Genomic DNA, 17122 nt, shown 5'->3' with positions numbered 1-17122 from the left:
ATAAATGAGTGCAATTCTGGTTGGCAGTTACTAAAGTTAGGGGGAGCAGATTTAGGACTGATTGAAAAGGAATTCCTCACCCAGAGGGTTGTGAATCTGTGGAATTCCCTGCCCAGTGAAGTGGTTGAGGTTCCCTCAATGTTTTTAAAGCTCAGATATAGATTTTTTTTTTGAACAGTGAAGGAATTAAGGGTCATGGTGAGAGGTGGGTAAATGGAGCTGGGTCCACAAAAAGATCAGGCATGATCGTATTGAACAGCGGAGCAGGCTCGAAGGACCAGATGGCCAACTCCTGCTCCTAGTTCTTAGGCTTAAAATGATTAGAACTAAAAGTTTTTCATCTTGATCAAGGTGAAGAAAACCAGTCAACCTGGTGATACTTCTTAGCCAAGTTGCAAATTGGACTGACTAAATTCATTAGCCAAGCATGCCACAGACATTTTAGATAAAAACAAGGACTGCAGATGCTAGAAACCAGAGTCTAGATCAGTGGTGCTGGAAAAGCACAGCAGGTCAGGCAGCATCCAAGGAGCAGGAAAATTGATGTTTCGGGCAAAAACCGTTCATCAGGAATGCCACAGACATTTGTAAACTTCTTGCTGATGGGTGACATGATCGTCCATTTATGAAAATCATCAATGGGTATGACTCCTATCAGCTGCTCTAATGAACTACGGCCATGAGACCCTTGTGCCCAACACCCTATTTGCTCACAGCTATTTGGCAACTAAGTCCAGTGACAACTTGCATGACAATTAAAGAAAATCTCTAAACACGAGGGGAAATTCTGGAAGGGCTTCAAAAGACCTGCAACTGTCAAGAAGAACCTTGCCAGGAATTACTTTCCAATAAAATTATGACGGTCATCCTAATGCCACTTAATGCCCTTGCTGCTTTAGCACTTGTTATTACTTCAATGATCCCATTAGAAAAAAAACCAAGTTAGTTCAGAAACTTGCTCTGTTCACTGTGTGGCCACTTTAAATTAAAGCAATGAAGAGCCTCCAATCAAGTTTATTCTGCTCTTTTAGAATTGAATTTTCAAGATAGCTAATAAAATATTGCTCCAAAGACAAAAAACTGCAGAGATCTCAAAAATAATTGGAGTGTGAGTTATGATCTTTCATGCTCGAGAGACAATATTATGAGAATTGTGTCACTGGTATCATGGAGTCTTGTACTCAACACTGCATCATTATACTGTATTAGTTTGCATAATGTTACATGGTTTTGCATCATAGATTTGTCAGCAGCTCATTGTGCAGATGGAACATTTTAAAACAAGGCAGTGTCACAAGAAAATTAAAACGATTTATTTCATCCCAAGGTCATGTACTGTTTGAGTCAAGTAGGTGATATATCACAACTGTTTCTTGCACTCCTGTATATTTCTATGCATAGATTAAGATGTGATTAAAAGTATTTTGGATATTCCTATTAGTGAATAATTGGACAATGAAACTAATCAAAATCATGTATAAAAATCAAAAAATCACCACATGTATGGTTTAGCCTTCTGGTTAATACCAGAGTTAGACAGAGGGTATAAAAATATATAAAAATCTTCAGGCCCAGATATCATATGGTAATCCTAAAATGAGATTCTAGGCAAAAGGAACAATGCCCTGAAAACTATAAAAGATAGTCAACTGGATTGATATAAAAATCAACATGGTTTCCATTTTAAAGCAAGGTGATACACATCTATAGCACACATTCGACTTACATCAGTATAACAAAATAATACTGACAAGAGTTAACATCAGACCAATAACTATTCAACTGGAAGTAGTCAGATTTATGTGGTAAGAAAGGACAAGTGGACAAGATCTGTGATAGGGCAGATAGCAGGAGTGATCAAATGATCAACGGTGATATAGGTAATTGGGGAAGATAACGGGACAAACAAGTTTAGAACAGGTCACGATGTCTAGGCACTTTACAATGTTTCAGCCTTAAAATTAAGTTCAATAATTTTAGATCATTACTACATTTCAAATTTACTCAGCTCTGATAGTGGTTCAGCTGTTGTCATTTACTTCTGCCCTGGATCATCTTTTCCTTCTTTAATGTCATAAGTACCCCTTCCTGCGTTACATACCCCTTTCCTTTTGTCATTTACTCATTCCTGCCATCTACGCTATCAAATATCTTGCCTTTCATTCAAATCTCCTTTTGTCTCACTCCTTTTTCTTGAATCTATATTTGGAGGAAAAAAAGAACAACACAAAACCCTTCCAGTTGTATATTTCTAATTCTTTCTCCTGAGCATAGGACCATAAGATATAGTACAGAAATTAGGCCATTCAGCCATCAAGTCTGCTCCACCATTCAAATCATCCCTGACAGACGCTTCAACCCCAGTTTCCCCTTTAATCTTTGATCCCCTTGGCAAGCAAGAACTTATCGATCTCTGGTTTAAATACACTCATGACCCAGCCTCCACTGAAGGCTGTTGCAATGAATTCCACACACTCATCTCTGGCTGAAGTAGTTTATCCTTATCTCAGTTCTAAAGAGTCTTCCCTTTACTCCAAGGCTGTGCCCTCATCTCTCCTAGCAATGGACAGATCTTCCCAACATCTACTCTGAAACTTACAGAATACTGGACAGTCTGATCACCATCACACTTCTAAACTCAAAGCAAATATAGTCCCAGTCCTCAAACATTCCTCATACATTAAGCATTTCATTCCATGGATCATTCTCATGAACCTCCTCTGGACCCATTTCAGGGCCCAAAATTACTCAATACTCTATAAAAAAAAAAAAATATGTGGTCTGACCAGAGCTTTATAAAGCCTCAGAAGTACATCTTTGGTTTTCTATTTAATCCTCTCAAGATGAATGACGACATTGTATTTGCCTTTCCAACTACCAACTCAACCTGCCTGTTTACCTTCGAAGAAACATGGATGAGAAATTCTTTGCACTTCACACTTCTGAATTTTCACTCCATTTATAAAATAGCCCATGCTTTTATTCCTCCTACCAAAGTGCATGACCTCACACTTTCCCAAGTTATATTTCTTCTGCCACTTCATTGCTCACTAACTGGTCTAAACCTTTCTGCAGCCTCCCCAATACTACCTGTCCCATCCACCTATCTTTGTATCATCTGCAAACTTAGCCAGAATGACGGCATTGTTAATACCCTCTTCTCTGGAATTGGAAAAATTTCATCAATTTTGCTTCCAATTTCCATCCTTCCCTCGCCTGGTCCTCTGGCTCCTCTCTTCTCTTGACAGTTATTTTTATTTTTGGGGATAGGCTGGCCACCGATATCATTGGAAACCCACTGACTCCAATAATTATCTTGGCTATGCATCCTGACAGATTCCTTTATTCTTTGGTTTCTCCTCCTGTTGAATAAGATATGATGCCACTTTTCACAGGGAGAGCCTCAACAGAATATTCCCCACTACCATGGCTGACAGAGCTCTGTCAGCTGTGTCTGATTTCCTGTACCTCTGCCCTCATCCTCTCTCTTCCCTCCCACAACACTAATGGGGTCCCTCAGTCCTCACTTTGCACCTCACCAGCATCCAAACAAAAAGGACCATGAACTGCCAGTTCTGCCACCTACAGACACATACTCCCCTCCCTCGTCAGCATGCTGCGGGGACCGTTCCCTTGGGGACACCTGCATCTACACCAAACACTACCTCACACAATCACAAAGTGCATCACTTGCTCTTTTACCACTTCCCTCTTCCATATCCAAGGTCCCAGACATCTTCCAGATAAAGCAATTTATGTGCACTTAGTTCAATCTTGGCTACTGTATTTGCTGCTCACAATGCGCTCTCCTATGTTTGGAGGCGAAAGTAAATTGAGTGAATGCTTTGCCAAACAGCTATACACTGTCCTTAAAAAGGGATACTGAGCTTCCTGCCACTTCAATACGTCATGTTCCCACAGCCAACATTTCGGTCTCAGGCCTGCTCCAGGCTGGTGCTCCATTAAGGCTCAAAGCAAGCTGGAGGAACACAAGCTGAAGAAACACCACCTCATCTTCTACAGAGGTAGCCTACAGCCTTTGGCACTGACTGTGTTTAACAATTTCAGAGTGTAGTGTAAATACCCACCAGAGATCCTGTTCTGCACGAGTTGTCCCAACACAGCTGACCAATTTTTCAACCATTCACAGTTCCCATTATCACCTATTCAGCTTTTACTTCTTCCCCAGCTTACTATTAGCAACCCTTTTTGCTGCCCTCCATCTCTTTCTCTCTTGGCATAGTCTCCATGTATCCATCTCAGTCCTCTCCCCCACCCTCAACTTCAAACCCCATCATCAGCATAAATACCACCTTTTCCCAGCTGCTTTTAGTTCTGATGAGAAACAAAAAAAAAAAAAATCACTGGACTCAAAATATTAACTCTGCTTGCTCTTCACAGATGCTGCCAGACCTGCTGAGTTTCTTCAGTACTTTGTTTTTGCATAAACCAACAAGAGGACTTAAGCAGAATATGCAAAGCAGCAGAACTGAAATTTCACTATCAACCCACCCCTGTGGATGAGATCTGCAGGGGTATATCCCAAATCAGGCTGGTTAGAAGCTGTGAAAAGACCATCCAGGAAATCTCTCTCAGCTTCTCCAGCAAGACCATTAATCCCTCTCCCATTCCACCCTCTTGCCATTAGAGCCTGGTATTCACCTGGGCGTAAACTCCAAGGTGATTTAGTTTTCACTGAGCTGGAAGGTTTGTTTTTGTTCGAAGGTTCAAAGGAAAAAAAACCCTTCCAGCTCTTTGAGCAAACCTACATCCAGAAACTCAACCTGAGCTACAAACTCTTCTCAAAACTCTTAATTTAGTTTAGCTGGTGCCTCTTCGAAGCAGGTTTCCACTTAATTGAGAAGTGGAATCCCCCACCTCCGGGCAACTGATGCTCTTTGAAGAGTTAAGTGGCTGAGTTAACTTTCACCTTTTCAAATTCGTTACCAACAGACTTGTGGCATGGCTAGAAACCTCACCATGGAATCCTGTCTATACAGTTAAATGCATAGACTTTAACTAATTAGGGTGAAGTTGAAAGATGGCTACAAATGATAGTAATCCTGACACTTTGCATATTCGGACATTGCAGATGAATTAACAAAGGAAAGAGAATACGGAGTCTCACAGCCATATCTATTGCATAGAAGTATCAGGCATTACATGGAAACTGGTCAAGCCCATCTTGAATATTGTAGGTAGTTCCAAAACTGCTAGGCACTAGGTTAACATCTATATCCTATAATTATTAGAGACAAACCACAAGATCTGTAATAAAACAAGACTCAAGAGCAGAAGTAGCGTATTTGGCCCATTGGGACTGTTCCACCATTCAATGAAGGATCATAGCTGATCTGAATCCTCAACTTCACCTTCCACCCCACAACCCTGGAGTCACTTACTAACTAAAAATCTGTTTGTCCAGCTCTTAATTTTCTTAAAGACACAGACTCTACAGATTTTTTTCAGTAAAGAATTTCATATATTGACTATCCTCAAAAATATATCCTCTTCATTGGTCTTAAATGGTAACCTCTTATTCTGAGTTTATGCTTCCTGGCTCTAGACTCTGCCACAAAGGGGACAAAGAAACTCTCCACATCCACCCTGAAAAGCCCCTAAGAATCTGTTTCAAAAGCTCACCACATTCTTCTAAACTCCAATGAGTACAGGCCCAACCTATTCAATCCAGGTCAACACTCTAGACTACTTTCGTTAGATATCATGATTTGGAGATGCCGGTGTTGGACTGGGGTGTACAAAGTTAAAAATCACAACACCAGGTTATAGTCCAACAGGTTTAATTGGAAGCACACTAGCTTTCGGAGCGACGCTCCTTCATCAGGCGATTGCCTGATGAAGGAGCGTCGCTCCGAAAGCTAGTGTGCTTCCAATTAAACCTGTTGGACTATAACCTGGTGTTGTGATTTTTAACTTCGTTAGATATGGGGACCAAAACCGTTCACAGTATTACAGGTGTTGACTGACTGGTGCCTTGTATGGCTTTAATAAGACTTCACTATGTTTATGCTCCTTTTGTTCTGAAGGAAAGGCCAGTCAATTTTCCTTCTCTATTACCTGATGAACTAGGATACTAGGTTTTTGCGATTCATGCACAAGGACTTTCAAATCCCTCTGTGCTGCAGTCTGTCACCATTTAAATCATAATCAGATCTTATAATCTTTGAGCTAAAAAGTGAAAAATCTCAGATTATATTCCAGCTGCCAAGCTTTGACCACTTTTAACCTGTCTATATCCCTCTTTAGACACCCTGTAAACACCCTCATTACTTGCTTTCCCACCTATTTTTGTATTGTTCACAAACTTGGCCATATACTTTCCTTAGCTGAAAATGTGGTGTTGCTGGAAAAGTGCAGCAGGTCAGGTAGCATCCAAGGAGCAGGAGAATCGACATTTTGGGCATGAGCCCTTCTTCAGGAATGGATTCCTCGATTCCTGAAGAAGGGCTCATGCCCGAAACGTCGATTCTCCTGCTCCTTGGATGCTGCCTGACCTGCTGCGCTTTTCCAGCGACACATTTTCAGCTCTGATCTCCAGCATCTGCAGTCCTCACTTTCTCCCATATTCTTTCCTTACCCAAGTCGCTAATATATATTGTATCAAAATTGTGGTCCCAGCAACAATCCCTGCAATATCCACTTGTTATAGGTTACCTTCCTGAAAATGCCCTCTTTTACCTTAATTGTCTCGAAGTTAGCCAATCTTCTATTCAAGCTAATAGACTAACTCAACGAGATCTCATCTTATTTTGTAGCCTTTCTGCAATAATGTCAAAATTTACCAGACCTTCCCCTCTGACTTTACGAAAGGAGTGAAATAAGCGGGTAACTTAGAGTTAACTATTCAATATATTTCTAATTAAAATAATGGTCGGCAGGGCAAGTGATATCAATACAAGTTTTGTGAAGTAGTGCTCCCTGACATTAATGCTGAGCTTGACCAACAAGTCAGTGATGGTTGGAATGGGGATTGCTCTCAAGAGACTAAACAGATTAGCATTTCTACAAAACAGCTTTCAGGAATCATAATGGCACCCAGCTGTAATGGGTCAAGAATGCAACAAATTTTCATTAACACTTTATGGCCCAGTAATTTCTTTTACCTACATGACTGGTATAGAAATAAGTGCTTTACAATTATTCCCAGTCCGATAGTCTTTCTTGCAATTTTGAAGCTTGGCCTCATGTACAAATAAGTGTGAATTACAGTAGGGTAACTCATCACCTCCTCCAATTTCAAATCTTGAATGTACAAATGAGTTGTACAGAGTCACAGTGAGAGTGCTATTTTCTGCAACAGCTGCAAGATAATAAACCTACATATTGCTTATTTATATTAACATGTACATGCATTGGCCCACACACATTATGGAATAAACAGAAGTTTGAACAAAATGGACTTCATTTTTGAAACAAAGTAAGACTAACTTCAAATAAAAACAAAATACTACGGATGTTGGAAATGCAAATGTTTAACTTCCTGGATACCTGCTTTCATAGCTCAATGATAGCCTTATAACCTTTTCAGACTTCCTTTAAACAATTAATATCAACATGGATTAAGAATCCATTCCAATAAAGAAAAAAAACTTCGATTCTGCTTAAAAAAATGACAGTGCCTCTTGGCACTGAGAATTGTCTGGCAAGTGTTCAGTGAAAATATAAACATTTATATAGAAAATGAAGCACTACATTTAATTAGGACTTTCTGACAGGTCTTGGGTTTACCTTTACGATGAAAAAAAACCGAGTGGTAATATTTGCCTAGCATCCTGAACAAACCAGGGATTCTGTAATTCAGTGAAGTTGCTCAAGGCCATAAAAGAACCCTTAACTGAAAAAATTTCAGGTGGCCAAACTGCCTTTTGAAAGTAAAATCAAGGTGGGTGGGGTGCAGTATAAAATGTTGAAAAATAAATTAGTTGGGTTTTTCCTAAAATGGTTTCATTATATTGTGAATAAAAGTTATCAGCTGCAAAAAAAAAAATCAGCCTATTGAAAAAGACTAACATGAACATTACCCAAGGAACTAGAGAAATTTTATAATTTCATCACCACAAATTTGAACTGGGGTTGGTAGACCACAAGTAGGGGGGACATTTGCTGATGTTAGTAATGTTCCACTAGTGCAGGGGCATCATTTGATCCAATTTTAGGCATATGACTTGGCCATAAGTGTTCATTAACGTGGAGGTGTGGGGACAGTGGTGAGAGGTCTGATTGAGATATACAAAATTATGAGACACATACACAATAGATTGTGAGAATCTTTTCCTCATGGGGGTCAGACAGACATGTCCAAAAATCAGACAGCATAAGTGATTTAGAAGAGATCTGAGAAATGTTATTTTCACCTAGAGGATGGTGGAATTATGGGATGCGCAGCCTGAAAGGGTTGTAGACAGGTACTCTCAACATTTAAGCATGATATGGATGTGCTGCTGTTGGACTGGGGTGGACAAAGTTAAAAATCACAACACCAGGTTTGTTTGGAAGTACTGCTCCCAGAGCACTGCTCCTTCATCAGGTAGCTAGTGGAGCAGAATCATAGGACAATTTATAATAAAAGATCAAAGTGTCATACAGCTGATGCAATGTATTGAACAAACCTAGATTGCTGTTAAGTCTTTAATCACTTAGAATGGGCTGCAGGTTTCAATTAATTAATTAAAGTAAATCCCAGAACTTCTTTCAAGTCACATTCCCAAGATAACAACATTTAATAAAAAAAGTGACATCTCAACTTATACACTGCATGAAAAGGTGTGAGGTCAGAGTCTGTATCCCAACTTTGAGTCAGAATGGTTTTATTTCCAAAGTAGGAATTGATAAAATGTCACTTGGACTGACTGCCAACAGACTGCGCACTTTTTGAACAAAATAGAATGTACCTGCAAATGCAAATTCACTCCATGGACTTGTGCGGTAGGGGGAGGAGAGAGAGAGAGAATATGCCTTGAGAGAGTGTGCAAGTGTGTGACAGAGAGGGTCTGCATGAGTGTTATATTAGCACAAGTGTGTAGTACACATGCACAAACACTCTTACACATGATCACATTCCTGCAGACCCACTCAGACACACATGCACACTTTCTCACACAAGTCTATGGGGTGAATTTGCAGATTCTTTGAGTGCTTTTTGAACAGAATAGAATGTATCTGCAAATTCACCCCCATAGACGAGTGTGAGACACACAGACAATCTGCCTTTGGGAGGGTGTGCATGTGTCTGAGGGTCTGCGTGAGTGAGAGTGCAATCATATGCAAGAGTGTGCATTTGTGGGAGCGCTTGCACACATACACTCTCCCAGGCACATTCTCTCCCCTCCTGCTACCACACACAACTCTATGGGGTGAATTTGCATTTATATTCTATTGTGCTCAAAAAGCACAATCTATAGGCAGTCAGTCCATGTGACATTTTATGAATTCCTATTTTGAAAACAGAACCTATCAGACTCAAGGTTGGGATACAGACAGACTTTGACCTCACACCCTTAATTTTTTAAAAAAAAAGTCCAGACAATGCATTAAGTTATCTTGGGAATGTAACTTCAGAATTCTGGGATTTACACATCAATGAAATCAAAATCACTTAGATTGGGTTGAGAGTTAAGACTTAACCGCAATCTAGGTCTGTTCAATACATCACATCAGTTATATGACACTTTCAGCTTTTACTATAAATTCTGTATCCTACAATACTGTTCCACAAGCTACCTGATGAAGGAGCAGCATTCCGAAAGCTCATACTTCCAAATAAACCTGTGACTATAACCTGGTGTTGTGATTTTTAACATTTAAGCAGCATCTGGACGAGCTCTTAAAATGGCAGGGCACAGTTGGCTATGGACTAACCGTGGTCCCTGCAGGTAAATGAGATTAGTATACTTGTAGTTTGGTATAGACATGGTGGGCCAAAGGGCTTAGAACATAGAAGAATACAGCGCAGTACAGGCCCTTTGGCCCTCGATGTTGCGCCAATCCAAGCCCACCTAACCTATACTAACCCACTATCCTCCATATACCTATCCAATGCCCGCTTAAATGCCCATAAAGAGGGAGAGTCCACCACTGCTACTGGCAGGGCATTCCATGAACTTACAACTCGCTGAGTGAAGAACCTACCCCTAACATCTGTCCTATATCTACCCCCCCTTAATTTAAAGCTATGCCCCCTTGTAATACCCGACTCCATTCGCGGGAAAAGGTTCACACTGTCAACCCTATCTAACCCCCTAATCATCTTGTACACCTCAATCAAGTCACCCCTAAACCTTCTTTTCTCTAATGAAAACAGCCCCAAGTGTCTCAGTCTTTCCTCATACGATCTTCCTTCCATACCAGGCAACATCCTGGTAAACCTCCTCTGCACCCGTTCCAGTGCCTCCACATCCTTCCTATAGTATGGCGACCAAAACTGCACACAATATTCCAGATGCGGCCGCACCAGAGTCTTACACAACTGCATCATGACCTCAGGACTCCGGAACTCAATTCCTCTACCAATAAAAGCCAGTACGCCATATGCCTTCCTCACCGCACTATTTACCTGGGTGGCAACTTTCAGAGATCTGTGTACATGGACACCAAGATCCCTCTGCTTGTTTATATGATGTATGACTATGGCCAGCTACTAAACACACCTTAAGTTTGCTGCATCGGGGGTCATGTGGCATGGGAGCCATGTCTCTACCTCAAATCCCCTACCTGCCTGGTGCTGTATCAGAATACTAAGCCAAGTTAGTATTCTAAAGTAATTTTAAAATTTGGCCTATTAATTATACCTAAGGAACTGACTTTAGTGAGGGGTCAACATTTTGGATAATTACTTGATCAATAGACAGAATATTTGTCATTTTTTGATAAATAAAAACCTATGACCAAAAAAAAAGCTTCTATAGCAACTGCACAATGTTCAAGATGATTCAGTTGTGACTTACCAAACATCCCCTGATGGAACAAGAACTTTCCTGCAACAAGGCCTGTAATAATACCTAGCAACCACAGCAGCACCTTTAAGCAGCTCCATCCTCCTCCAGGGTACTTGTTTACTATGAAGGAGAAGCAGTTTCCAACAACAATTACATTGGCAGGAGTCTGGCTGTGCGAAATCGGATCTTCAGCAAAAATGAGGAAATTGAAGAAAGTCACCAGATAGGCCACAATCAGCCGACTCCATGGATGTTGGAAATAGTATCGAAATGCTTTGACCATCCTCATACACATGGGACGACCCCTCAACCTGTAATCTGCATGAAAAGAGATTAATTAGTGATTCAATAAATTGTATATGAAAATACAATGATTGGACATTTACTCACTCGGTCAGGTTGCATCACTGTGCAAAGTTAACTTTCATAGTGAACAGTAATTCAGATGGCCAATTGGGACTAAATTCTAGATGTTTGTTACTTTTTCTCTGATTCAGCAATCAGCTCAGTGAGGACTAAAAAGAAACAATTGTTTTCAATTGTTCTCAATTGTGTTCTATTCCAATTAACGTGCACAGAATGGTTGAAGGAGGCAAGACTACGACTTAGAAGAAAACATTGCTTTCTACAAAATATTAAAGGAAAGAAAGCCAACTCTTCCAGTCTGCAACAATAGCTATTGGCCATGATTTACTATAAACCCTGAGTGGAAAGGTCAGTCACTTCCATGTAAAAGAACCTGGTCCTTTTTGATCATCTACATTCCACAGTTTCAATAACAGGAAATACAACTTTTCTTTTCAAAAAAAGTCAAGAATCTTACCATTTAGGTACTATTCACCATCTAAGCAATCCCTCAGCAGGATGCACTCACCAAAATACTTGTTTTAGCGAATATCTTGTTATTTACAATGGAAAAAGGTAATTGAGGGGTTGCAAATCACATACCTACAATGACGTGGAGTATATGCCAGCCTTAATGCCAACTTTACCGTCTACTCTTTGCTTAAATTACAGCCCTCCCGTTACAGAAGTTAGTTCGTGGTCTACCAGTAGTTTTCTGATGTTATTACAGCCAGATTAAGATTCTGCTTTAAAGCTAAAATAAAAAGTGTTGCCTGCACCATGTGATTTGACGCTGAATTTTATATCTGCTTCCCTTTGCCATTGGGAGGCTGGTGTAAACAACTTTCGGCACTGCCTCATCAACATGAATAGGAAGGAAGGAGTCTCAGCAAACATATCAGCGCAACCAGCTGAGCCAGTTTTACAAGTCAAAATTCCAAAGGTAACAACTGCGCAAGTGTGTTAAACCCACAAATGGAATGCAAAACTGTTTCAAAATTAAAAGAGAAAGCAATTTTAAAGTAACAAGTTAAACAGTGTTACCAGCACAAGCCATTCCGACGTCAGGTTATTCCGGAAAGAGCTGCTAACCCTCTAACCACAGCGCATGACTTCAAAAATAATTAGGGAGGTTATCCGATATATATTTGTGTAGTGTAAATATAGATGCTGTCCTGCACGTCCGCTGAACTCAACCGTTGTAAATTAAAGTTGTGGCAATGGCTTATTGAAAACTTTCAAATAACTAAATAAAGTCAGTTGTCCAAAAAACTATTCATTTTGAGATTTCAAGAAATTGGACGACTGCCTACAATTCATTCCTTGTCGGAGCGAAACGAAGTTTAATTGGCTATTGTCTTACGTTGAGTGTACTTGTATCCGAGGTGTTAATTACACTAGACACAGACTCTCAGCAAGTTTATATTCAGTATCAAACTGAACTGCAAGGGCCATTAGGGTTTTCTTTTAATCAAATACATTGGTATCACAGGAAAAAAAGTTTACTAGACATGATTCCAACTCCACAGCAGCTCAATTAGTGAATGTACAGCCTGGTGGATTCTGAACCTTATGAATTTCATAGCTGAATAAGTACATTTTTAAAAAAAATTTTTAAATACAATGTAAGAATACAGCACTGAATATATTAGTGGCAATTATCTGTATCACTCAATACAAGTTTTGATTGATTATAACTATACTGAATCATTATCACTTACTTTCTCCTCTGGTACCTCCCACTAATGCTTACATCATTTTTCATGCATGAATCCATTCGTCATGTCATTCTTCACTAAAGGGATGTTATAGTTATGTCCAATCTTGACCTATTACAATGTAATTTTGTTTTGGACAAGAGAAGTTGTAACATAGTAATGAAGCTTGGACTGGAAACAAGCAGAATGGATGTGACTCCATGTGATAACAGGATTGGAATGGAGCAAAATAAGTGTGATACCAAATAGCAAAATTTGAAATAAGTGTTGAATTTTAGAAAGAATAAACAGATAAAACTAGAGAATTTGACTCATTTACAGATGACAGATTAACCATTTGTTCTTGTTGGTGCTGTTTCAGAAACCTTGAGCAAAATAAAGTTAAAGATTAAAAAAACCCACACAATAACAGGTTATAGTCCAACAGGACTATTTGAAGTACAAGTTTGTACACACCTGTTGGACTATAACCTGGTGTCCTGTGATTTTTAACTTTGTCCACCCTAGTCCAATACTAGCACCTTCACAAAATAAATTAAGTAATTCTTCATGAACATTTTGGAACCTCTCAGAAACATCTAGTGATGCACAAAGTCTCAACCACTTGAGCAAGTGACCAAAAAAAATACATCCATCTCAAAGAAAAACACTAGACCACTCACTTCTAAAATATTTTAAAATTTAGAAATAATACTAATAAACATACTGCAGAACACTCCACCATTAAACTTTGCAATGTGTTAAAGTGTTACAGCTATCCCATTACAAAAATAAGTTATACCATTAGCAGCTGAGCTCTACCAACCAAGAAGGTCCAAAGATTAACTCCTGCTCAGGGCTGATTTAGTTCACAAGTTCACATCTGGAGCAACTGGTCTGTTTCGTGAGCTAAATTGTTGTCGGTAAGTAGATCAACAATCCTAATTTAGTGACATCTACTGCCAATATACATGGCACATGATAAACTCCATCAAGCAATCATATAATTAAGTAATGCAGTGCACAGACACTTAAAAGTACCAAAACCTTAAGATTTTATTATCTTCTGCACAAATGGTTTGGATCTTCTATAGATTGAAATAGTGAAACGGTTTAGATCCAATTTAGTTAACATGCTTAAGCTACATCAACAGTTAAGCAACTTTCCTCAAGCTAGCTGCTACATGTATTCATTAATATGTATCATACTTAAGCATTGAGGTTTTACTGGGCTGAGGATAGATTACTATAATTCATTTATGTAAAATTTGCTTTAATTCAACATCTGCTGCATTGATTGGGTTTTCTACTTTTAATCTCTTTTAAATAATTGTCTATGTTTCACAAATATAATATGATCCAATGAGGATTTTCTTTTGGTGGGGGAGGGATGAGGGGAACAGTATCAGTCTTATCCTGATAACGTAAAACAGGTGTTGAAGCAAACACAACTCAGATGATCACGGGTTTAAAACCAGCTCTCAACCAATGTATTATTTTGACTGGAATTGGAGCCCTTGGTGAAGGATTATAGGGAAGGGGTAGAGGCAACAATCCCTCCTCCAGTACAATTTGTCACTAATCACAGACTAGTAGTGACAGGAGGTCATATTTCAATATATTTACTTCATCCCTTTCCTTGGTGACAAGCTTTCACAAGGCAAAATTAGCATTTTTTTTTTTGTTTACAAAAATGCAGAAGCTGATGCTGGTCTGTTCAATTGTTCCAAGCAATCCATTTTTAAAATGCTATATATAACTAACATTCAGTCAGTTGTCCAGAAGTTAACTGCAGTTAAAGTTAATACTGACTTGTGACGTCTGTTATGTTGAATCAAAGTTAATTGAAGTCCGAATGGGCTGAACATTGTTGTGATGCAGGGAAAACAACAGTGTTATTTTGCATTGTACTTTTACAATGCTTTAGTTGTTTCTGAACAATTTTGATTCATAGAATGGAAGTATCACGAGAGAGACAGATACGAATATCAATTTTGGGAAGAGAGTAGAACAAATCAATTTTCCATTTTTCTCAATAACATTGCTTTCAGTTAAAGACCGTACGAAACCGAACAAGAGATTGAGACCAAGACAGAATAAATCAATCATTATTGTGATGTTTGATTAATTTTTTTCAAAGTTTACTGAATTTTAAATCCAAAAATACCACCAAACCAAAAAATATACTCTGTACCTGTGTAAGGAAAGGTCTGCCTTGCTCTAACTTTAGAGGAATCTTAGAATACAAATTGAAAGCACCTTTGTGACAAAGGTAAGAGAGTGAAGGAGCTTGATGTAAGAGGGTCACTAGCATCTTGGCTCCCACCCTCAGAAAGCTATCAGTGGCAATGGGCAAGGGAAGTAGATGCAGGTTAAGTGCTAATCAGAGTCAGTACTACATATGATTCAGGGGCTTAACATATTGCTGAAAAGGGGAAAAAAAGAGGTCAGGTTTCATGGGAATGGTGTAGGGAATATAATGGGACTGAGGTAGTCATTAGCACAAGGAGTCATTAAGGGCCATATGTTTCCCTATGGCCTCTATGCTAATTGAAGCCACTGTTGGCTCGATTTCCCACCACATTTCTCAATTTGCTAAATGCAGTATTATCTAATAACAAGGTGCAGTGTTAGAATCCTTAAAATTTCAACTTTATCACATTCATGTCTTGTTAGAGTTTTAGTAACATTTCTGTAATATCACTAATGTTTAAGTCAAAAAACTAAACTGCTTTTGTATTAGTTTGGCTCAATTTTGTACATTAAGAAGTGCTACATAAGTGCATTTCAAAGAAAAATAATCACAATTATTTTTTATTATATACATTTTCTCCATTTGTGCTGTTTCTATCATTTACATTCAATTTGATTCAGCCATATTCCCACACCAGCACCTCAACCCTCAAGTGGCAGACCTCTTTACAAAAACCTGCGCCACTTGAATTGCAGAACTCATAGAGTCATAGATATGTACAGCATGGAAACAGACCCTTCGGACCTTCCCACATACATTCGAGACACCACCCACGCCCTCCACCTCCTCCAAGACATCCGTTTCCCCGGCCCCCAACGCCTCATCTTCACCATGGATATCCAATCCCTCTACACCTCCATCCGCCATGACCAGGGCCTCCAAGATCTCCGTTGTTTCCTCTCCAGACGTCCCCAACATTACCCTTCCAGCGACACTCTCATTCGTTTGGCCGAACTGGTCCTCACCCTTAACAATTTCTCCTTTGAATCCTCCCACTTCCTCCAGACCAAAGGGGTAGCCATGGGCACACGTATGGTCCCCAGCTATGCCTGTCTCTTTGTTGACTATGTAGAGCAGTTGATTTTCCGTAATTACACCGGCACCACTCCCCACCTCTTCCTCCGCTACATTGCTGACTGCATTGGCGCCACCTCGTGCTCCTGCGAGGAGGTTGAACAATTCATCAACTTCACCAACACATTCCACCCTGACCTTAAATTTACCTGGACCATCTCTGACACCTCCCTCCCCTTCCTGGACCTCTCCATCTCCATTAATGACGACCGACTTGACACTGACATTTTTTACAAACCCACCGAGTCCCACAAAGGATTACACCTCTTCCCACCCTACCTCTTGCAAAAATGCCATCCCGTATTCCCAATTCCTCCGCCTCCACCGGATCTGCTCCCAGGAGCACCAGTTCCACCACAGAACACACCAGATGGCCTCCTTCTTTAGAGACCGCAATTTCCCTTCCCACGTGGTTAAAGATGCCCTCCAACGCATCTCGTCTACATCCCGCACCGACGCCCTCAGACCCCACCCCTCCAACCGTAACAAGGACAGAATGCCCCTGGTGCTCACCTTCCACCCTACCAACCTTCACATAAACCAAATCATCCGCCGATATTTCCACCACCTCCAAACAGACCCCACCACCAGGGATATATTTCCCTCCCCACCCCTTTCCGCCAAATAGAATGGAAGGGCTTTTGCCCGAGACGTCGATTTCGAAGCTCCTTGGATGCTGCCTGAACTGCTGTGCTCTTCCAGCACCACTAATCCAGAATTCGGACCAACCCGTCCATGCTGACCAGATATCCCAACCCAATCTAGTCCCACCTGCCAGCACCTGGCCCATATCCCTC

General features: G+C 40.1%; 1 protein-coding gene across 4 annotated transcripts in view; it reads right to left on the bottom strand.

The window, feature by feature from the left end:
- Nucleotides 1-17122, bottom strand: part of tmem117 (transmembrane protein 117) — a 471225-nt gene that overhangs the window by 364672 nt on the left and 89431 nt on the right. The window contains exons 1-2 of one of the 4 annotated variants that reach the window (XM_043708698.2): nucleotides 12345-12622; nucleotides 10965-11273 (exon numbers count right to left, since the gene is read on the bottom strand). In XM_043708698.2, coding sequence (XP_043564633.2) covers nucleotides 10965-11273; nucleotides 12345-12357 — 322 coding nt within the window. In that variant the 5' untranslated portion in view covers nucleotides 12358-12622. Of the gene's footprint in view, nucleotides 1-10964; nucleotides 11274-11778; nucleotides 12135-12344; nucleotides 12623-17122 lie in introns of those variants that run through there. The other 3 variants (XM_043708702.2, XM_043708701.2, XM_087997005.1) reach the window with 3 other exon arrangements.

The sequence above is a fragment of the Chiloscyllium plagiosum genome, unplaced genomic scaffold, assembly GCF_037043375.1.
Source record: "Chiloscyllium plagiosum isolate Xiang-an unplaced genomic scaffold, Cpla_swu_hap1 HiC_scaffold_19, whole genome shotgun sequence".
NCBI classification, from domain to species: Eukaryota; Metazoa; Chordata; class Chondrichthyes; order Orectolobiformes; family Hemiscylliidae; genus Chiloscyllium; species Chiloscyllium plagiosum.
The sequence above is the reverse complement of the archived record's forward strand: the minus strand, read 5'-3'. Positions and strand labels throughout refer to the sequence as shown.